The 23,239-nt window shown below is 49.0% G+C and overlaps 1 protein-coding gene across 1 annotated transcript; it reads right to left on the bottom strand.

The window, feature by feature from the left end:
• Positions 1–2,502: 2,502 nt before the first annotated feature.
• VPS16 (VPS16 core subunit of CORVET and HOPS complexes) lies at positions 2,503–23,234 on the bottom strand. Its single transcript, XM_030309935.1, is given in 28 exon segments — positions 2,503–2,792; positions 2,906–3,009; positions 3,675–3,771; positions 3,854–4,023; positions 4,399–4,476; positions 4,791–4,898; positions 4,982–5,079; positions 5,171–5,279; positions 5,375–5,509; positions 5,678–5,694; positions 5,697–5,785; positions 5,973–6,008; positions 6,144–6,271; positions 6,381–6,512; positions 6,965–7,041; positions 7,143–7,237; positions 7,344–7,368; positions 7,371–7,432; positions 7,784–7,805; positions 7,808–7,838; positions 7,964–8,086; positions 8,183–8,298; positions 8,424–8,568; positions 8,648–8,776; positions 8,854–8,879; positions 8,882–8,950; positions 9,170–9,261; positions 23,109–23,234. Coding segments are annotated over 28 exon segments (2,511 nt in total). The 5' UTR covers positions 23,162–23,234; the 3' UTR covers positions 2,503–2,647.
• Positions 23,235–23,239: the final 5 nt, after the last annotated feature.

Below are 23,239 nucleotides of genomic sequence, written 5' to 3'. Positions count from 1 at the left end.
TACATTAATTTTAATTGAGCAATCTAAGATTTTGGGGGAAAAATACCGTTTTAAAAATATCACTGTAATGTATGCATTTGTCAAAACTCTGCAAATGTACACTTAAGATCTGAGCATTATATATAAATTGTATCTAAAAAGAAAAAAAATTGCAGATAATGAACTGTAGTTAATGAAATTCTGAAGTATTTAGACAGAAGTGTACCAAGGACTGCAACTTAGTTTGAAGTGCATCTTAAGATGGATAGAGGGATGGATAGATGGAGAAATGTATGATACAGTAAGTATAGTAAAATGCTAACGGCAGAATCCAGGTGGTGGGTACATAGATGTTCAATGCAAATTCTTTCAACTTAACTAGATGTTTGCAAGTTTTCATGATAAATATTGGGGGAGGGAGGGAATCAGTGTTTAACGTTACAAAAAAGTACACAAAGCTGCCTTTAATTTTCCGACAGCTCTCCCCTGGGACAATTCTGGTGCTTCTCCACATGCATACACCCTGTTATGTAGTCGCCTCGTTTGTATGTCATCGTTATTTCTCACCTATTTCTAAACTTCCTATGTATAGTGCTTAATGTTTGCACATCACAGGAGTTCATATGGGGCATGTTACTTTGGGGGTGCAGGCTTTTTACTGTGTACATTCTCAATGCAGTGCCCAGGGCCCCCTTTCCAGAGAGGGCACGCTGGGTTGCAAAATACCAACCCTTTTTCACTGAGAACAGTTAGAGGAACTGGAGGCAACATTTTAAAAAGGCATCGAAGAACTGCCAGGGCAGTGAGCAATTGTGAGGCCAAGCCTGGGGAGGAAGAACTCCAAATGATGAGCCTAATATTGGGATCTCTTTTCCTCTCCCTGGACCTGTCTGCTGATTGTGATAGAAGGCTGACGGGCTGTGCCTAACTGGGATTCCCAAAACTGGCCACAGTGTGGGCTCTGCACACTCTTCCAGAGCCTTGCCTCTCCCCTAGCAAGAAGAGTCTATATGCCCTTGAAACGGGGTGGGAATGTCCCCCCACCTGACAGAATGTGGCAGGTACTCATGGGCCCTGTGTGACTTCCAAAGCTGGTTTGGGAAGGCTGCACAGCTCTGTCTGGGTCCCTTGGGAGGCCGTCCTTGGAACCCGGCTGCCATGTTGTGAACTCTCCTGGGTCACAGGTGTTCTGGCCCACGACCCCAGCCAAGGTTCCCGTCAACAACCAGCTTCAACCCCCAGACTTGTGAGTTAGCAAGCCTTCAGATGATTTCAGCCCCCCGATGTCAGGTCACCCCAGCCTTTGAGTCTTCCAGCTCATGTCCCAAATATCGTGAAGCAGAAATGACTGTTCTATCCTGTCCAAATTCTTGCCCCAAGTAATAAGTGGTGAGCATAACAAATGGCCGCTTTGTAGTGTGATTTATATCCCCTTGGAAGATATTCAAACTTACATTTTTTACAAATCATATGGAGGGAAAAGGAAAAAGAAACACCTTACCAGGCTCTGAGTCACTCTTTTCAAGCACTCAATTCAAGTCAGCTCTAGGGGTGTTAAGGAGGGAAAGCCAGAAGCTCCAGTGAGACTTGCCCTCCCTCTGGGCTTTGGTCTCCTTCTTTGTCCTTCTCCTAGACTAAGGGCGCAACAAGAGGAAAAGGAAATGCCCTCAGTGTTGGGTGGGGGCACAAGGGCATGAAGCCAAGGTAACTGGAGTGCAAACTGGAGGCCAGAGATGGGGTCTGGAGGGCCAAGAAGGGCTCCTACTGATGGGGATGAAGCTTCTATTTTGGGTAGGGGAGAGTCAGGGGACTCCAGTTTGTGGTTCTTCCTTGGCAGAATTGAGATCTTCCGTCCTTTTCTCTTCAGCCCAGAGACCACTCAGGAGTTGCTCACCACGGGGAGGTGGGCAGGTTTGTGGAAGCTTCTCCTCTAACCCTTGAACACACCGGCCACACGCTTATCAGTCCTCCAACCCTTACTGTAGTGCAGACGGGGGCCTTGCCTCAGACTCCTCTGCTCAGAGGGACTGATTTTAGTCATCCTTCCTCTGTCACCACAATAGCCAAGGAGAAGCCCTGAGACCCCCAAAAGCACAACCTGGTTTCAGATCCCAGTTTTGCCACATACTCACTGTTACCAAACCTCCTCGGTCTGCAATTTCCTCTTCTGTAAAAGGGGGTGATGTTACCTATCTCATAGGGCGGTCTTGTGGAATAAAGGAAATAGCAATGTTGAAGTGTTTGGCATGGTTCTTATGTGTATGTGTATAATGCTTTTCAGTGTGGCTCTTGATGAGCTGCTGCTTGAGTTTTGCACAGTCCCCTGTAAGCTTCCTAAGGGCTGTGAACTTGAGAGGGGGCTTCCTTCTGTAACAGTGGAGAGGGGCAAGTCTCTTGTAAATGTTGCTGAGCAGCTCCCCCTTCAGCCCCAAAATAATCAAACACATAGAGTTCTGCTGAGGCACCTGGATGGTTCTGCTTCCAGCATGCTTTTGCTTAGGCTGGACTGCATATGACAAGCACTCTAAAATGTCCCAACTTTATTTACATCCAGACCCCTGGCTCCGACCCCACCCCAGCTCCTCAGCTTAGCTCTGGGGGAGAAGCTGGATGCGCAGTGACGCTTCGGCCAAGGCTACAGCTCAAGGAGATGTGTGGGGTGAGCCCCTCACTTCTTCTGGGCTTGTGCCCTAGCCCGCTGAATTTTGTCGGCCGTGGCCCCATCTGTGGCTCCAGTGCAGTGGGATAATACAAGGCTCAGCTCTGCTTCATTCCTGTGCTCGATGGCCACATCTGCGGCCTGAGCCACATCCCTGTGGTTGTGAGGAGAGGAGATGGTGTCAGTCTGCCCAAGGGCACAAACCATGCCCCTCATCAGCCCACTGGCTCAGCCACCCAGCACCCACAGGGCTCTCAGATGACACACCCAACGAGAAGCAAGGCCTTGACCTTCTGCTCCGGACCCACACGGGAGGCATACTTCTTGGCCTCATATTTGTTGTGTTGCTTCATGCAGATCTCAACAAAGGGCTTAAGAGAGGAAGGGGTGGAAGGAGAAGGTATGTCAGATCCTCTCTCTTATGAGCAAAAGTCCAAAGGGCACACTGCCCCTATGCATTTCATATATCCTTCAGTACATATAACCCCATCCCACCCCCTCCCTGACATGTGCAACAGTTGTGATCTCAACATTCTCAGGGCAGAAACCACCTAAACCACAGATCTGTTAGTGCCTTGAGGCTCCACCATCTGCTGCCACCCTCTCACAATAGAAGTCTCTTGACTTCTCGGGGCCTGTGTTTTCTCTCATGGCTGCCCTTATCCCACCTACTGATCCACCTGCCACAGAAAACAAACCTCCTCGGTGTCCTCCAACTGCCTCCCACACATGCCCTCCCAGTGCCCCTCCACCCCCTACTCAAACAAGACCTTCCCCTTTAGTCACATGGTGTGGGCTGTGGGCCTCCTTGGAGAAACCAGCTCATTCCTTCTCTCACCAACATCTGCGGCCTAACTCAGCCTGCTCTCCCACAGATCTGGCCCACAAGTGTGCAGACACGGGAAGCACCTGCTAACTACGTGGGACAGCTGAACAGATGCATGAATGGGCCATCTGCCTGCCTATCTCTGGGCCTGGTTCTCTCCCCAGGACTACCCTGCCTGAAGGTGGGGCACAGGGACGGCCCGTGTCTCACCAGGTAGCCAATGGGTGATTTCTTGCTCTTTGAAAACTTCTCTAGCTCCTCCCAGTCTTCCAGATCGGCCAGGGCAGTCAGCTTCAGCCACCAGAGCCTGCGGGGAAGCTGGGCTTGAAGGTATCGCAGGATGGGCAGGTGGTCCCAGGACCCATCTGCAGCCGGCTGCCCTAACCCACCTCTTGTCAGGAATGCGGAAGTCACGTGCCAGCTGCTCTGCGCGCTTGTTGTGGCCTCCAAGGATGAGGGTAGTGACCGTGTCGTGTAGAGACAAGTCCAGGAACCGGCCCCCCAACTCATCTTCTAGGCGTCGCTGCAGCCGTAGGAGCCTCATTTGATCCTCTGTGGCCTGGGATGGAGATGAGGCAGGATGGGGATGACAGGGACAAGGAGGAAAGACCAGAGAGAGGAGAGGGGGTTCTTAGAAAAGAGGAATGAGGGGAGCCTGGGTGGCTCAGTTGGTTAGGCATCCGACTCATGATTTTGGTTCAGCTCATGATCTCACAGTTCAGAGGCTGAGCCCTGCATCAGCCTCTGTGCTGGCAGTGCGGAGCCTACTGGGGATTCTCTGTTTCTCTCTCTGCCCCTCCCCTGCTGGCACAGGCTCCCCCTCTCCTCTCCCTCTGAAAAAAGAAAGAGAGAGGAAGAGAGAGAGAGGAGAGAGAAGAAAGAGAAAGAAAGAAAGAAAAAAGAAAGAAAGAAGAAAGAAGAAAGTAAGCCAAACCTTGGCTGCGAACTCGTTCTTGGCTTTGTAGAAGGCGTCAGCTGCTGTCTGCAAAGCTGCAACCCGCCCCTCGATACGCTACAGCCACAAGAAGGGAAGCCTGAGCTCACAGCACAAAAAATCAGCCATCCTCATTTGGGGTACACTTCTCTCCCCGGTCCCTGTGCTCAGGGTTGCCAGGGCCAGCCTTACCCTCTGGGTGCACCACTCCGGTGTCCCCAGGGGGTAGGCTAGCTCCTCTGGGACCAACCACCATCCTGGCCTCACGTCTTCCCAGAATCTCCCGCAGCAGAAGGACCAGATGGGGCATGTACCAGGAGGCCTAGATCCCTGGAGAAGGAACCTGACCGACAGCCCAGCCCACGGGCCCCACCCGGCTGTGGACCTCAGACCTCCTCTGCAGCATAGCTGGCTCTGATGTGGAAGCTGCCCAGCTCCTGGTGGTTGTCATCCTGATTGTAGAGGTCCTTCAGCGTCTCTAGCTCCTGATGTTTACAGAACTGGGGCCATGGACAGGCAGGCAGTCAGCAAGGCCAACTCAGGGGCTCAGGAGGCTCTAGCCCCATCCCTGCCCAGGGCGCACCTGTCGGTACAAACTCAGGGCCATGGGCTGGTTCCGAAGAGTCATGAAAAAATCTCCTCGATTTAGCTCATTCTTCAGGTGCAGCAACACCGTGAACACTAAAAGACAAAAAGGTGATGTAGGGACTCCAGCCTGGCCCCTTGCTTAGCCCAGGGGCCCCAGCCTGGCCCTCCTCCAAACCCTGCTCACCCAGATCAGTGTCCCCACTCTCAATGGCCTTGCTCAGTGCCAGTTTGCTCCTCTTCATCTTTAGGAGAAGGGGTACCTGCTCCCCAGAGCGTGGCTCATACTCCAGCAGCTGTGGGGTGGGGAGAAAGGCACAGAGAGAAGGAGCTGGCCTGGTGGCCTCTAATACCAATGTCAGAGCATCTGGACAGGGCTGGGCGCCCACACCTTGATGGCCAGCTCTGTGCGGCCACAGCCATAGGCCCTCGCGGCAATGTCAGAGTAAGAGACGCCAGGCGTATCCCCCAGCTTCTGGTTAATGGCCCGAGCAACATCCTCGTCGGACACGTCCTTCTGTTGCACCTGCAGATAGAGGGAGTGGTCACACACACCTAGATCTCACCCTTCACCCTACACCCCCACTTGCCCTCTATCACGATCTACCCCTTCAGCTCTACACTTCATATTTCCTATACCTCACCAGGGCCTGGAATCCCCTAAATGCCCTTGAACCCCACCCTATATCCTCACCTTGTAGCAGGCCCATGGGCCAGGATCCTGCTGACGCCCTGCACTTCAGGAAGGCGCAGGTACTCACAAATCTGGATCGCCAGGGGGTAAAGCCTCCGCAACACAAGCCTGGCAGGCGAGGGGGTAAAGGGTACAAGAGTGAGGTGGGATAAAGAGGGCAGCCTGACCCCAGCCTGTAACAGACCTCCCAGATCCCAGAGAAACGGGTGAGGAACAGTGACCACAAGAACCCAGCAGGGGCTGTGACGCCTGCCCACGTACAGCCCTCCTCCCAGAACCCTGGGGTTTGCTGTACCTGTCCAGCAGCACCTGGATGGTGAGCTGCTTATATCTGTAAATTACTTGGTTAAGGATCCAGCTGGGGGATAAGCCCTATTTGCCAAGGACTTTCAGGAAGCATCTTCAGTCCCTCCCCTTCGCCTACCACCACTGGCTGTAAACATCCTTGTAGCTGGCCTGAGGATACTGGCTATAAGTGAGGGGGATCCCGATGTGATAATCCCGAATGGCATTGAGCACACGCAGGTCCTGACACATGCGCACAAAGCTGTCAGGTGGAAATCTGTCGAGGAAACACTTCCCAAAGGAGGCCGCCTGAGAAGAGCCAGAGGTCAAGAGATCTTACCCCCCCCAACCACACCCCTCCTGCCAGCACACCCCCTGCCCAGCACCAGCCCCCCGCAGCCCCGCTGTGCAGCCCAACCCTGAGCAGGCTCTTCTGCATGTCTGGCCGGTGCTCATGTCCCGCGGCCTCGATGCACTGCTGCACGGCCTGGGTCAGCTGCCCCAGCTCCTGGATCTCCCGTAGGTACTCATCTGCCTTCTGGCTCTCTTTCTGGGGGTGGGGGAAGGGTACCAGGGATGGAGTGCCATGACAGAGAATACCCCGTGTCTGGTCCCCCATCCCTCTGGACTGTGCTTCACATGGGCTGGTTTGGAGGGGCTGCAGAGGCCAAAGCCCAAACCCCTTCAGCCCGCAGTCCACCTGAGGTGCCCATACCTCCCCCCCGTATCAGCCCACAACTGCCAGCGAGGGGCCCGGATAGTAACCCTGACTTGTGCCTGGGCTGAGGTGAGTAAGGGCTCCCTGCGCCTCCCCATCACCACACGGAGGACACTTCAGTGCACCTGAGCTGACTCTCTCCAGCCCAGTGTCCAGCCTGGACTCTTCTCTTGACAAGTGGCACCTGGCTGAGTCCACCATGCCCAGCCAGGGGCACAGGGCTGAGCCAATTAAGAAAGGAAAGGAGAACATCCTGGGGCCCAGGGAGAAGCCCAGGGCTTTACCTCATACTCTTTCTGGGCCTCCAACAACAGCGCTCCAGGGGCCATTGAGGCAATTTTGAAGATCTCCTCGCTGGCCACTAGGGGAGGGAGATGGTGCGGGTTAGTGGGGCAGGGAATCCTCAGCACTCGATGACCTGATCCTGCCCTGGGTCACATGGTGCCCTTATGAGGGCCTCACCTGGAACCTCATGTAGGAACTCGTGGGTGCTACGAGAGAAGATGCGGACCCCATCCAGCTCAGGAACCAAATAGGAGTCTTCGTCCAGCACAAACCTGAGCTTGGTCAAGGTTCCCAAGAGCATCCAGAAATGGGGCGAGGCAGGTGAACCTCCCTCTCCTTCCCTCCCGCCCCCGTCCCCAGGCAGTCCTCCAAGGATACTGGATGCTCTCGGGCGCATCACCCCCACCATTAGCCGCCTCTCCCAGGCCACCACAACGGCCCTCTCTTTGCTGCGAGGGCGGCTGCACCTGTGGGCAGCATCACGCACATCTGGGACACACAGGACACCGCCAGCCAGCACAGCCACATCTCCCATTCTCCCACATCACTGCTTACACCACTTTGCCTTGGTAGAGCCCTGTACATACGTGCTACCCCTTATCCCGTTCTCTGATTGACATCTGCCTCCCTCTCCCCCTGTGCTGTCAGCTCCCAGGGGCATCTGGGGCCCACAGCGGGGGCAGGGGTTTCCCTCAAGTATGCAGTGGCAGAGAAGACAAGATGCAAGCTCCACCTGGCATGGCCAGTGGACAGGATGAATCCAGGTGTTTCAGGAAACGAGGCTGTGCCCACCCCCAGCATAACACCCCCATCCTCACCAGACCATCTGCTTCGGGGGGCCCGGATGTTACAGTTGAACTCACACAGCTTCTCCTGAAAGGGCACAGGGAACACCATGGCCTTGTCTCAGTTTACCAGTCTGGTTAAAAAGCCCCCCCCTGCCCCTAACAGATCGCTCTTGGACAAGGCACGGTGCCCGTGTCATCCCAGGATCACACCTTGAGTGATGCTGTCCCCATCCAGATGTAGCCTGTGTCCGTGAAGAGTGCCAGGTGTCGGTAGGTGAAGGAGACGGCCATCTGCAGGAAGCTGCTCACTCCTGGCGCCAGGCCAAAAGGTGTCTGGGGCAGGCCGGGGGGGACACCAGATGTGATTTCTCCGAGCTTCCCTACTGCCTCCCTCACCCCTTCCATTTCACTCTAACCCGGGGCCCTCACCACTGCAGAGCAGGCGGACTGGTCCAGGAGGTAAAGATCAGGCCCCACAGCCAGAAGAATGTGTGCAACTCGGTCCTGGCAGAGGGCGGTCCAGCACGTAGGTGCACCCTGCAGACCTGTGGCCGGGGAAGAGGACGGCTTCAGGATGACCAGAGCCCACAGCCTCCGCCTCTGTTGGCCCCACAGTCTGGAGGCACATCTGTGGGCACTGAATGGCTGTCTCGGGGATGTCAGGGCTCACCTGGCACCTCTGGCATCCGGCGGAGTTTGAGGTCACTGACATTGGCACTGAGAGTAAAGCGGTGGGCCCCGGTGAGGATGGCCACCCCTGAACCAAACTCAGTATGGAAGATCCGGGCGTCCAGAACCCGGTTCTGGAGCACCTCCTGGGGAGAGGGGCCGAGGGTTGAGGGGGCCACAGAGTCATGGACTGCATCCCTTTCCCCAGCCCCCTGTGGCCCCTACATTGCCCATGCTGAAGTGTCTCCGGAAGTCACCGTGAAGCCCATACACCAGCACTCCACCATCCTCCTGCACGCAGAGCAGCTCCTCTTCAGCTGACCAGCCTAGGGACACCACGGGCCCACTCTTCCACTGCAGAGGAGAGGAGGTTCCTGAGGCTGTCCTTGGGGCACGGACCCAGCGCCCCAAGGTGGGTCAGGCATGCTCACCAGCAGACTGGCCAGAGGCAGGCCGAAGCAGAATAGATCTCAAGCACGGCCGTGACGCTGGCAGCCTTCTCTTTCCGCCACGGTTTCCTCAACAGTGCTGTCGTTTACGAAGAGATTTTCTGTCCAGGTCCCCAGGCCCACCCCATATGAAGCAGGCTTCAGGAGAACCACAATTTAAGCATCTCAGTAGGGGGTGAGAGGTGGGGGGGAATCGGAGTGGCACACATCAGCAAGAACCACCCGACAGCAAGGCCCCCGAGATCATGGACCTTGATCCACCCTATTGTCCCGGAGCAGGCAGTGGCAGACAGGTGACATACCAATGGGCCCCCGTAGGGCGCAGCAGCTACCAGGCAATCCCTGAGTTCCTCCTTCAGGTCCCAGTCCATGCTGTACAGCTCATATTTCCTGCCCGTGCAGAGGCAAGCAGAGATTAGCCTCCTCATGACCCTGCCTCCAGATGGGAGTGAGCCCCAGAAGAACCCCTAAAACCTCCATTTGCCCTTCACAAGGCAGTCGAGGCCCCCCACAGGTGGGAGAGGGTGATGATCAGAAACATCTAGGGCCGCTGACCACTAGTTGCGTAGGGACGCAGGTGAGGGAGCAGACGTGCTGGCAGTGCAGGATGTGGTTCTCCTGTCCGAGGATGGCAGGAGCTCCTGGCACAGGAGCCGGCTGTGCAGCCAATATCCAGGTAGGACTAGGTAGGTACAAACTAAGGTAGGGCCAGGGTGGGGTGGGCTGGCTTTGGGCCTGCATCAGCAGGAAATAGACCCTCTGAGAGGGTCTCTCAGGGCAGGCAGACTTTCCTCTATGCCTGGTTCTTAACACCAAATCAGGTTGTGGCTTTATAGCCAGGGGTCCAGCTCAACACTTGCTGATAATGAACTCTGTTTTAGAGGCATTGAGTTAGCAGTGGCTGAGAGAAATCCAAGAAGAGCTCTTTGTGAGTCCAGAGCTGGGGACAGAGTCCCTGGGTAGATGTCAATCTCTGAACGCTCAGCTTATGCAAAGTAACAAAATCACAAGCCCGCATGAGATGGCTGCAATCTGAGACATGTGGATCTCCAAGAGAGTGCACACTGTGTGAAGACAGCGTGGGACACCTGACACATGCCGTCATTTGATGGCTCAAGGTGGAGACAAGGGGACAAAGAAGGAACGGGCACTATCCCAGAAAACCAAGAGAAAGCAGTAATTAAGGGGAGTGTTTCCTTCAGTATCATTTCAGGAGTCGTCCTGATAAGAATCAGAAAGATGCCTACCATTACCTTCTATTTGACATTCTTTTGGGGGTTCTAGCCAAAATAATTTAAGAAAAAAAAGAGAGAAGTTTTTATTTTGGAGAAGGAGTGAGTTTGCTCTATTCACAAATAATGTGATTGTCTACTTAGAAAATCCAAAGCAGGACGCTTGGGTGGCTCAGTTGGTTAAGCATCTGACTTCGGCTCAGGTCATGATCTCCCAGTTCATGAGTTCGAGTCCTGCATCAGATGACTCGAGCTCCGCTTCAGGTGAACACAAGCCCCTCCTCGGGTAAAAAACGAGCCTGGCTTCGGGTGAGTCACACTTCTCTCTCTCTTCCAGCCCCCCTGTCTCTCTCTGCCCCTCATGGGATTCTCTCTCTCTCTCTCTCTCTCTCTCTCTCTCTCTCTGCCCCTCAATCACTTGTGCCCTCTCTCTCTCAAAAAGAAAGAAAGAAAGAAAGAAAGAAAGAAAGAAAGAAAGAAAGAAAGAAAGAAAGAAAGAAAATCCAAAGCAGTCTATGGGAGAATGAACAAAAGAGCTCAGTACGGCAATCAACAAAAACCTACATATTTTCTATACCAATAACTTTTCTATACCATAGCAAGAATCAATTAGAAATATAACTCTAAAAGATCCTAATCATGAGAGCAATAAAATGACGATAGGCAAGAATAAACCTAACAAACATTTTTACAAAATAAAATCATAGCGGGGGGAAAAGAGAGGCAAACCAGGAAATAATACTCCTAACTACAGAGGACAAATTTAGGGTTACTGGAGGGGAGGTGGGCAGGGGGATGGTTAAATAGGTGGTGGGCATTACAGAGGCCACGTCTGTGATGAGCACCAGGTGTTGTGTGTAAGTGATCAATCACTAAAATTCTACATCTGAAACTAACATTACACTGTATGTTAATGAACTGTAATTTAAATAAAAATTTGAAAGAACAAAATTCAAAGGACACAGAAGACATGAAGAAACATCCCAAAATGATCTATGAGTACACAAGAATTCCAATAAAAATTCTCCCAATTGGTGGGGGGGGGGGGTACTAGAAGAGCAAACTGATTCCAAAACTCATTTGCAGAAAAAAAAAATATCTTAAACAGAAAATGTTGGAAAATATCTAAAAATATTTTGAAAATAAAACAACAGACATACACCAAATATCAAATACAGTATATAAAACTAAAGTTGATTAAAACTGTTGTTTTGGCACAGGAATAAGCAAATAGATTGATGGAAGAGAAAAGAGTCCAGAAAAGAACTGGGAATTGAGCATTACTAGCATTACTAGAGATGGCATTTCAAATTGTTGCAAATTGATACTTGAAATGAGACAATGGGCCATATGGAAAGAATTTCCATGAACGCTATTTCATTACTTAATCTCTACAATAAAATATTTCCAGATGGAATTCAAACTTTGAATGTTAAAAAAAAATAAAGCCGTATCAGAACATATCTTGGCTATTTTCACATTCTCAAAATAGAAAACAATTTCTAAGCATGATACGTAACCCAGAAGTCACAAAAAAAGAACAACAAATGAGTCTAAATAAAATGGACTTCTGTAAACTTCTATATAAAAGGGGTAAAACAATACATGTGCTTTGTATTTGCTTCCATTTGAAAAAAAAGATTCTGGAAAGATTTCTAAGAATCTAGTAACTGGTTACTGGTAGGTGATGGGGTGGAATCCAGTTGAATAGGGACAGGGATGGGAAAGGGACTTTGAGTTTTTAAATCACTTGAATGGTTATTTATTAAAATGATTAACATTAAAAAACTTTCATAGATTTAAAAAAATCCACTGAAGACAAACTATGAAGACAAACAACGATAAGGGATCTTCGAAAATGTCTGTGACACATGTGGAAAAGAGGTACTTTCTTAAAAATACAAAAGGCTCTGAGTCATTTTCAAAAATGAACATAAAACCAAAAGAAAATAAAATGGTCAAGAGCTATAATCATACTATTTTATGTGAAAATATTTAAAAACTAAACACAAAACCTTGAGAAAATATGAGCTAATATTTTTATAATGTGAACTATGGCAAAGTCTTCAGAGCAAGACAGAAACCTAGAAATTATCAAGGGAAAAAATGATAGATTTTATTACATAAAAATTAAAATTCTGTATATTGGGTGGCTCAGTCGGTTAAGCATCCGACTTCAACTCAGGTCATGATCTCACGGTTCGTGGGTTCGAGCCTCACGTCGGGCTCTGTGCTGACAGCTCAGAGCCTGGAGCCTGTTTTGGATTCTGTGTTTCCCTCTCTCTCTGCCCCTCTTCAGCTCACACACCTCTCTCCTCTCAAAAAAAATAAAATAAACTTAAAAAAAATTCTGTATATTAAAAATATGTAAGAGTCAAGTGACCTTTTAGTTCTCCCCCAAATCCTAGAAAAACCCCCTTCAGTACAGTGCCGGTTAAATAAACTATGGGATGCCCATTCTGGGGAATATTATGTGGCCATTAATAAGCTGAGTCTGTGTATTGACATGAATGATTTCTAGATGTCCTGTTAAATACCAACAAAAGGTGCAGCTCAGTAGGAACCATGTTAACCCATTTATTTTATACAAAAACTGAGCACATACTTTGACAAGCATATTTACACATAATTACATGTAGGTGTGTAAACACATGGAAAAATGCTCAGAAACATGGAGCTGAATTCAGCCAGAGATAGTGGGTACCTGTGGGGGGGGGTGGTGAATGAAGGAGGGATGTTGGGGGACTGCCAACTTTTAGACTTTTGCTTATTGAATTTTGATAACCCATGTGCATTTTTTGACATTTTGTTACTAAAATCATTCCATGAAAATCTGATGGGAAAATAGATGTTCACACAGACCTACCATGCCAGTTATCAATTTATTGCCACTTAGCTCCCAGATCACCCTCCGACACTGTTCTGTGAGAACAGACAGCGTGTCTTTACGCATTTCTCCTCCACAGTGTGATCTTAACCTTTCTCAGTAGAGGGCGCTTGGAGGGATGCGGAACGGGCTCTCCTGACTGCTTCCAGTTGGAGTTCACCCGGAATCACCTTCCCGTGGCTCCCTGGTCCAGACACCACACTCCTAGACTCCTGCCCATACCAGGCTCTACTTCCTCTGCTGCCAAGATGCCTGCCTGTCCACTGGCTACCCTGCCTGTGCCCTTGGGTTTCCACTGACCCTCTCCGCACACCTGTGCACCCAACCACTGCTTGTGGCTCAGCTTACAGACACCATGTGCTCCCGGGTGCCTCCCTGCACCATTACCACCATTCCATTCCATGCCCACCCCCTTGGCCACCAGCCGCAGCTCGCCTGTGTCCCCCTACCTTCTGAACTCCAGAGGGCTGCTTCTTGCTTGCCCAGCAACCGGGGACCAGCTCTGGTCCGGGCAAACCAGTGAACTTTACTCTCCAGTGAGCTGCAATTTTTATTTTCTCCAGCAAGATCTGAATTCCAGCCTGGGGAGGGGACAAACTTCCAAGTTTGTCATTCGTTGGGTACTCTCCCTCAGCCCTGGCTGATTCACACAAAACTTTCTTTTACCTTATACTTACTCTTTTATCAGTTTAATAATTCTTCATGTTTATTAAACTCTCTCAGTTTAAGTCTCCCAACTGGACCCAAACTGCTATAAACCTGGTGCAGGGAGTGGTGGCAGAAGACAGACTCCTAAAGATGTGATTTGGGGATTGGTTTGGTTGTGTGCTTGGGCTTGAGGGCAGTGCTGAGCTCCCCGGCAAAGGGAAACAAATGCTAGTCACCTACTGCATGAAGTGGCACCACAATTAATCAAGCCTGCGGTTTACTGTGGTGAAATGCCAAGTCAAACACGCACCTTGGGGTGACTTCTGGGCCCGAATGTATGGCAGTAATGGTGATTGTAAGGGCTGGGGATTGGGACAGATTATTTTGAGTGCACTTGGACATTTACAAAGAGAAAACGACAAGTTTGCGCTCATTAACTTTCAGCTCAAGTCATGGTCTGAGAAGCAGAAAGCTTCCATTACAGCCCTAACATAATCTCTTCTTTGTTGTGGCCACACAGCCTCTTACTGCTAAAAATCAAACACAAAATTTAATTGTGTGGGTTGTTAAATCATCAACATACCATTTCTCGTGTGAGAATTAATGGCTCTTATGAGGAAAAGAATTGGATCCTGAAACCTGCAAACAATGGAAGTAGGATGCCTTCCTGTGTCCAAGGAGACTAGCCTTTGGCTGCTTGAAAACCCTATGATAACCTCACTTGGGGTAGATGTCTTGGGAGCCTCCCTACCCAAGGCTGACCTGGCCTAACACTACTGTTGAGTGGCTAACCTCTCTGCCAATAGCAGAGACTAATATCTGATCCCAATATGGCACCATTCCTGGGGGGACCAGCCTGCAAGCGGCTTATGTATGACTTTGCAAGGGAGGGGGTGGCCATCAGCAGCTGAACCCACTGGTCAATCAACTTCCCTCAGAGTGGGCAATCCGATGTAATGATGCCTCCAGATTTCATGCAGCATAAACACCACAGCATCACCCATGAAATGTTTCTGTCCAAAATGTTCAACCTGAATCTATTCAAGCCTCTAGATCTACAACACAGTTTCAGGAAATTCAGACTACGATAGATTATACAGTTCAAGTTCAAAGGCACCACAAAGAAGTAATGGGACAAATCCAGATAAACCAATGGTCTATTAAACAAGTCAATGTCATGAAAAACAAAAGGTAAGGGTGGGAGTGGGGATAACAATAGTCAAGTTTATGAAAGACTTAATTAAGACAGGTAAGAAAACGAGTAATTCTAGTTTAGGCCTTGATTTGAACTGATTATAAAAAGACACTTTGGGGGCACGTGGGTGGCTCAGTTGAGCATCCAACTTCGGCTCAGGTCATGATCTCGCAGTTTGTGAGTTTGAGCCCCATGTTGGGCTCTGTGCTGACGGCTAGGAGCCTGGAGCCTGCTTTGGATTCTGTGTCTCCCTCTCTCTCTGCTCCTCCCCTACTCACATTCTGTCTCTGTCTCTCTCAAAAATAAAATAAAAACATTAAAAAAAATTTTTTTAATAAAAAAAAAAAACATAAAAAGACACTTTGAAGACAATTGGGTAAGTCTGAGCAGGGACTGGTTGTTAGATGATTTTAAATGTTAACTTTGTTAGGTGTGAAATAGTATTGCAGTTTCATAGAAAAGACTGCATTTTCGCAGGAAAAAAATTGTCATTTTTTTAAAAGTAATGCACATTGAAGTTATGTCTGTAATTTATTTTAAAATATAGCAGAAAAAGTATTTGATTGAAAAGATGTGCCTATGCATGCCTGGGGGGTTTAGTCAATTAAGTGTCTGACTTCAGCTCAGGTCATGATCTCACAGTTCATGAGTTTGAGCCCCGTGTCGGGTTCTGTGCTCACAGCGCAGAGCCTGGAGCCTATTTCAGATTCTGTGTCTCCGTCTATCTCTACCCCTTCCTTGCTCACACTGTCTGTCTGTCTCTCAAAAAAATGAATATTAAAAAGGGGTGAAGAGAAAATAGCAAACTGCTGATACTTATTGAAGCTAGGTGATGAGTACATGAAGATCCACTAAATTACTTTTACTACGTTTATGTATATTTGAACTTAAAAAAAAAAGTTTATTTATTTTGAGAGAGAGAGAGAGACAGCACAAGCATGGAAGAGGCGGAGAGAGGGAGGGAGACAGAATCCCAAGCAAGCTCCACCCTGCCACCATGGAGCTGAATGGGGGGCTTGAACCTACCAACCATGAGACCATGACCTGGGCCGAAACCAAGAGTTGGACGCTTAACTGCTAAGCTACTCAGGTGCCCATAAAATATTTAACTTCCAAATTGCTGAAGCAAATATTGTAACATAACAATTTTTAAGCCTAACTGATAGTGCTGGGTGTTCATTCTACTATTCTACTTTGTTGAACACTTGAAAATGTTCACAGTAAAAGGTTAAGGTGTATTTCCGAGAGAAGTGAAGATTCATCTCTAACCAGTGTTCCAGGGAGTAAAGTTCAGATGAGGCCTGAGATCTGTCCGCTGAAGTGACAGAATGTCACTAAGAATAGGGTGGTCTGACCAGAGTGAACGGTCAGTGGGAAGAGAAAAAAACAGAACCAAATACAGATGGCAATCTTTAGACCTTTGGCTAGAGCGGCGAGAAGAAAGAAGGGGTGAGAAGGAGGGACCTGTGGAACGGGGGAGTTTATTTTTTGTCAGGATGGGGAGATACAGATCACATTTCTAGTACCCGCCCCAGAGATAATGGAGTAGGTTTGGCCACAGAAGCTCAATGTAGATGGCATCTCAGGTGACCTTGATGCAGGGGGTCCTGGACAACAGCTGGAGAAGCCCTGTGGCTGAGGGAGGGCATGGGTGGATGGTGCGTGGTTTCTGGGAAGGCAGGGAGACAGGCACATCTCCTCACTGGGTCAGGAAAGACAGCTGGCAGGTTTGGTAGGGGGAAGTCTTAGCCCTTCTATGTGACTTCGAGTTCTCTGGGAAGCACAAGGTGAAGTCAGCTGTGGGCAGAGGGGCCAAGAAGACTATGATTTGCAATATTTTGAAATTATTTGAATTGTTGTGTAATCTTTTAAAAGGAAAAGCAGTGGAGCGCCTGGGTGGCTAAGTTGGTTGAGTGTCTGACTTCGGTTCAGGTCATGATCTCGCGGTCCGTGGGTTCGGGCCCCACGTCGGGCTCTGTGCTGACAGCTCAGAGCCTGCTTTGAATTCTGTCTCTCTCTCTCTCTCTCTCTCTCTCTCTCTCTCTGCTCCTCCCCTGCTCATGCTCTCTCTCAAAAAGAAATAACATTAAAAAAATTTTTTTTAAAGGAAAAGTAGAGCCCTTGTGATGAGTGTAGGCTGACCGCACATAAAAGGACTGCGAGGGCCCACTTGAGGCTGGTGGGCACAATTTGCAGTAGTCCCACCCTGCCTGTCTGTGGCCTGCCTGGCAGCACTCAGTAGCCTGGGCGCGGGTAGAGATGGTGAGTGGCTGGTGCACTGGGAGGTGCCCCTGTGCCAGGCAGATGCAGCCAAAGGACAAAGGAACAAAGTTGTTGGGGAAAAGGCAAGAAACTGAAACGACTGACTATGGCTGCACTCCAAGCTGGACAGGGAGGGGCATGTGTATAGAAGAGGGCTCTGCACATGATACGAAGAGAACAGAGGGTTCCTGGGATGGGGAGCCCGATGAGGTTGAAGGACAGGTGTATTAGGAGGTATCGGAGTATAGTGAAGACAGGAGCTCATGGTCACAGAGGGAGCTGCCTGAATTGAATGTTTCAGAGGGAAAGCAGTTCTGGAAGAACACAGGCGCCAGGTAGAGGGTGGCTAACGTAGATAAAGTCACTTGAGAAGAACTCATGGAACTATGAAGCCTGGTGGCCACTTAAGTCACCCTGGAAGGTCGCAAGAGCTGGGATGTCCAGGAAGCTGTCCAATCAGTCAGTGGGGGGTGTGGTTCAGGAGGCTGGCGGCAGCACAGACCTAGCTGGGAAGAGGGCAGAGCCCCTCCACGGGGTACACGAATTAAGAGTCAGGGAGCGAAGAACAACAAACATGGACCACCTCCCAAGGCTTTGAGGTGAAGAAGCCTTCTCAGGGACAGTCAGATGACTCAAGCTGTGCCTACAGGGTGGCATGGGGTATGGATAGGCAAGGTAAAAGGCAGCAGGGAGAGCGGCTTCTCAGAAGAGCCGAGGGGTATGGACTTTTATAAGGACAGCCACAGCCTTAATGAGGAAGGCCAGTCCCATATTTCTCCTCTATTCCCGGGTTCCAGAAGTGGGAAATCTCAGCAGCAGTAAACAGACCCTGGATTCTAATACCAGGAAATCACTGAACCTAGCAGCTCTTGCAGCCTCAGTTCCAGCCCCCTCCAGGAAACACTGAAGAAATCCCTGTGGCTGTGCAGCTGAACTCCTGGGAAGTTCCCAGTTCCAAGCATGGTCTGCCACAGTGTGGGAAGAGCCCTTGTGTGAAAACAGATGATCTCCAGCCTTTGCCTCAAGGGTCCACGCGGGGCTACTGAACCACTGGGGAGGAAGGGGCACATCAAGTCTAGCCTTGGGGAACAATCTACTTATTCCAAAATCCTCAGGCCCGAAGGAGAGCCCACCATCACCCCTGAAATCCTTCGATTCCAATCTGCCTCAAAAATAAATACTACTAAAGAACTCTTGTACATTGTTGGAAATGTAAAATGGTGTAGCTGCCATGGAAAAACGTATGAGAATTCCTCCCAAAAAATAAACAGGATTACATGTAATCCAGCAGTTCCATTCAGTATCCAAAAGAACTGAGAACAGTCTCGAAGGGATATTTGCACACACATGTTCCTAGCAGCGTTATTCACAACAGCCACGAGGTGGAAGTAACAGAAACAGAAACAGAAACCAGAATGGTGGCGGGGCGCCTGGGTGGCTCAGTCGGCTGGGCGTCGACTTCAGCTCAGGTCATGATCTCACAGTTCGTGGGTTCGAGCCCCGCGTCGGGCTCTGTGCTGACAGTGCAGAGCCTGGAGCCTGTTTCGGATTCTGTGTCTCCCTCTCTCTCTGCCCCACCCGTTCATACTCTGTCTCTGTCTCAAGAATAAATAAACATTAAAAAAAAAAAAAAAAAAAAAAAAAAGAAAAAAGAAACCAGAATGGTGGCTACCAGGGCTGGGGGAGGGGGAAAATGGGGAGTTATTGTTTAATGGTTATAGAGTTTCAATTTTTTTTTTTTTTTAATTTTTTTTTTTCAACGTTTATTATTTATTTTTGGGACAGAGAGAGACAGAGCATGAACGGGGGAGGAGCAGAGAGAGAGGGAGACACAGAATCGGAAACAGGCTCCAGGCTCTGAGCCATCAGCCCAGAGCCTGACGCGGGGCTCGAACTCACAGACCGCGAGATCGTGACCTGGCTGAAGTCGGACGCTTAACCGACTGCGCCACCCAGGCGCCCCTAGAGTTTCAATTTTGCAAGATGAAAAAGTTCTGGAGATTCATTGCACAACATGAATGTACTTACTACTACTGGAGTGTACCTTAGAATGGTTAAGGCAGGACATTTTATATTATGTATATTTAACCACAATTTTTAAAATCGTTTGTGTTTAGGGGCACCTGGCTCAGTTGGTACAGCATGCGACCCTTGATCTCGGGGCGTAAGTTCAAGCCCCACACTGGGTGTAGAAATTACTTACAGACAAAATCTTAAAAGTTCATGTTTACATGTTCCACCCCCCCCCATCCCCCGCAATCCTACTAAAATAGTCAAGCCCTTTTCTAAGAAGAGTTTTAGGAGAACATAATGTATCTTGCCTCCTTTCTCTTACCATAAGGGATGTTTCTAAAGTACCTGAGATAATGTGCCCCAAATCAAGTTAACCCTTTCCGCACAAAACTCACTCTTCCTTTCTCATTATCTTAAGCCAAAACCCCAATCATCCTCAATTCCTTGCTCTACCTCCTTCCTACTGAGTGCAACCTATCACAATCTCCTTTGATTTTGTCCCCTAAATATCTGATGCATCCCCTTTTCTCCATTTCTACCATATTGCCACCATCAACTTCTCCCTCGTCTACTCCTCCAGCCCCCCTCACCAGTCTCCCTTGCCTCCATATTTGCTTGTCCCTTCTAACTTGTCCTCCCTAATGCCTCTAGAAGTTACACACACGCACACACACACACACACACACACACACACCTGTGGCAATCTAGCAACACTGGCTCTCTGTTTAGACGATCGAGGGTGTCCTAGTCTTGTCTGCCTCAGGGCCTTTGTATATGCTCTTTTTCATCACAGTCCCTGCACTTACGTTTACTCATCCCCTGGATGGGGGAATTATATTTCCTTCAGAAAGTTTTCTTTACCTCTAACCTCTAGTCTATTCTATATACTCTCTTAGGACCCTATATCTCTTCTTTATGGTGATTATGATTAAACAAATACTAAGTCATTAATGGTTATCAACTATCTCTCCTGCTGGCTATAATCTCCATGAGAGTAGACAGGGTCTGTCTTTTTATTGGTCACACTAAGACACTTTAGTGTCTTTTTATTTACACACGGCCTGGCAAAGGGTTGAGCAAAATTAATCAACAGGATCAATCCAAGTTTGGTTTTTAGGATAAAAATGGCTAAAATTCTGGAACTCCATAGGAACTAGTAACCATTCCCTCTCCTTGCATTCCCAAATTCAGTGAACTTTCCAAAACATTACTTCCAATGTAAAAGTATCCTATCCTGTAGAAAGGATTTGAAAGGCAATGTCTGCCACTTGTTTATCATTAATTCACTTACTGGAACATACCCTGGCATAAGGCTATGCACAAATATGAATAAAACCAAATAGTTGCATTTAAAACATTTCCACTCTGGGGGAGCCTGGGTGGCTCAGTCGGTTAAGCGTCCGACTTCAGCTCAGGTCATGATCTCACGGTCCGTGAGTTCGAGCCCCGCGTCGGGCTCTGGCTGATGATGGCCCAGAGCCTGGAGCCTGCTTCTGATTCTGTGTCTCCCTCTCTCTCTGACCCTCCCCCGTTCATGCTCTGCCTCTCTCTGTCTCAAAAATAAATAAACGTTAAAAAAAAAAAATTTAAAACATTTCCACTCTGGGGGAGCCTGGCTGGTCAATTACAAGAGTATGCGACTCTTGAACTCAGGGTCATGAGTTGGAGCCCCACATTGGGTGTAGAGGTTACTTAAGTAAACTTAAAAAAAAAAAAATTTCCACTCTGGTGAAGCTAGAATATGCTGTTATATTTTCCTGTTAAAACAAGACAAAATAAAACAAAACAAAACAAAACAAAACAAAAGGAGTACCTGGGTGGCTTAGTCGGTTAAGCATCTGACTTTCGCTCAGCTCATGGTCTCAGGGTTTGTGAGTTTGAGCCCAGAGTGAGGCTCTGTGCTGACAGCTCAGAGCCTGGAGCCTGCTTCTGATTCTGTGTCTCCCTCTCTCTCTGCCCCTCCCCCACTCCCGCTCATGCTCCCACTCTCTTTCTCTCAAAATAAATAAACATAAAAAAAAAAAAAAAACCCTATGCTTTAACACATTTAAAGGTTCTAAAAGACTGGATTCAAAGCCTGCCTCCACCGCTTACTGGCTGGGTAACCTGTCTACCTAATCTCTCTGCGTCTCAGTTTCCCCATCAGTAAGATGGGGCTAATGATAACTACCCCATGGGGTCATGAAACAAACAAGTTAATACATATCAGATACTTAACACAGTGTCTAGAACAGAGAATGGCTCAACATTCATTAGCAAAAGTCAAAGGCTTAGACCTTTACCCTTTCTGGCAGTACAGCACAAGGAAGGGGAGGCTAGCCAGACAGGTCATGTCTATGGCACATACTGAACAATTACATTCATTTAAAACTTTCCTGATGCATCAACAAGGCTAAGACTTTGTGTGATAAACAGGAGCTCTGTGGCAATGACGTCTTTTGTCTTCAGCATTCTCGGATTTAACAAACCTGTGTAGGCAATATGTATTTTCAAAACACACAACGTGTGTTTTCATACTTTTAAAAGGGTATGCTGTATGTGTAAACACTAAGTCGTATGGCTACTTCTGTCAAATGACATCCCTTCTCCACAAGAAAAAAAAACAGTTGAAATCATTGGTACTTCCTACTGACTTTACTGCTTCTTCATTAAGTTTCTGCATTTTTTCACATTGTATATGCATATTTACAAGAGATAATAATTATAAATAAACAACAAAAGCAACCGAGCTCTAAAAATTGCCACAAAGCATTTGTCCGTCTTGAAAGTGTTAAGAGCTAACATTTTGTGTTATCAAAAATTACGCTGAAAACTTTTAACATGTGAATAAAAATGGTATAGAGTTTCACTAACACAACAGGGTATTTTGTACTGAAATACGACCCCAGTGCAGTATCTTCTGACCTTTAGGTGCAATCAAAAGTATTCTTAAAACTTTATGGGATTACTACACAGCAGGCATTGTCCTAAAAATGCATTGGACATAAAGAGATAAACATAGTCTTGGTCCTCAAGGAACTTAGTTTATACCATAAGAAACCTATGTAAATATTGCTCTACTGTACCATTCATAACAGAAGTAACACTGGGCCCTATGAAGCCCAAGAAAGTCAGCTGACTTAGGACTGGAAGAGCGACGGTTTCAGGAAGAAACCTTGAACCAAGTCCTGAAAGATGAGCAAGAATTCTCCGGTGAGATAAAGAGGGCAATGACAGTACCCACAGAAGGAACTGAAAGCTGGTGCAAACATCGGGAAGCCATGAAACATGGCGGTGTTTTGGGGTCCTGCAATTCTGTGCAACTCGAATACAAGACTTGGGTAGGAGAGGAGCAAATGGAGCTGGAGACAAACAGAGGCTGACTTACAGATGTTCCAATAGAAGAACTTTGTGTTTTAACCTACAGAGAAGGGACGCCATTGAAAATCCTTATCAGGGTAATGATGCGACCGGTTTACACTTCATATCAATAGTTTAGGACTCTACGACTTCCAGGAGAGGGTTACCCCTAACTGAGGGTCCTCACTCGCGCTGCTCCTGAATTCACAAACGACTTGCCCCCTTCTCCCAGCCTGGGTTTGCTGTTACCCCGCCCGCCCGCCGTGCGATCCCGCCTCCCGCGGAGCGCCCCTGTAGTCTGACTTTGGCAGCACTTCGCCGCAGGAGACTAAACACTCGCTGTCACCCGCAGGCCGCCTCCCTCAACGTGATCTGAGCATCCTTCCGGAGGCTGACAGATCGGGGCTTCAGCGTTAGACGCTGCTCTACTTCTGTGACCGCCGTGCTTGCCTCAGTTTCCTTCCTGGATCTGGGGAAGGCCCGGCCCCTTGGCCATTAGGCGGCTGTGCGTTAAGTGGTGGACGCCGGGGGAGAGCCGGCGAGGGGCGGACCCCAGCGCCCACAGTGACGGGGGCGCGCGCCGCCGGCTCCGCCCGAAGACTCTAGTCGGCGGGCCAGCGGGGTAAGCCGGACCGCGCGCGGGAGGGCGGGGGGGTCTCACCGGTAAAAGGCAGAGTCCCCGAGCGGGTTCCAGTTCGCCGTGTAGCAGTCCATGGCTGGTGCAAGCGGCTGCTGGGCAGCGCAAAGGAGACACCCGCCGGGCGCGGGCTCCGGGCCGGCACTTCCGCTTCC

Source organism: Lynx canadensis, chromosome A3 (genome assembly GCF_007474595.2).
Source record: "Lynx canadensis isolate LIC74 chromosome A3, mLynCan4.pri.v2, whole genome shotgun sequence".
NCBI lineage: Eukaryota > Metazoa > Chordata > Mammalia > Carnivora > Felidae > Lynx > Lynx canadensis.
This window is presented reverse-complemented; position numbering and strand designations above follow the sequence as displayed.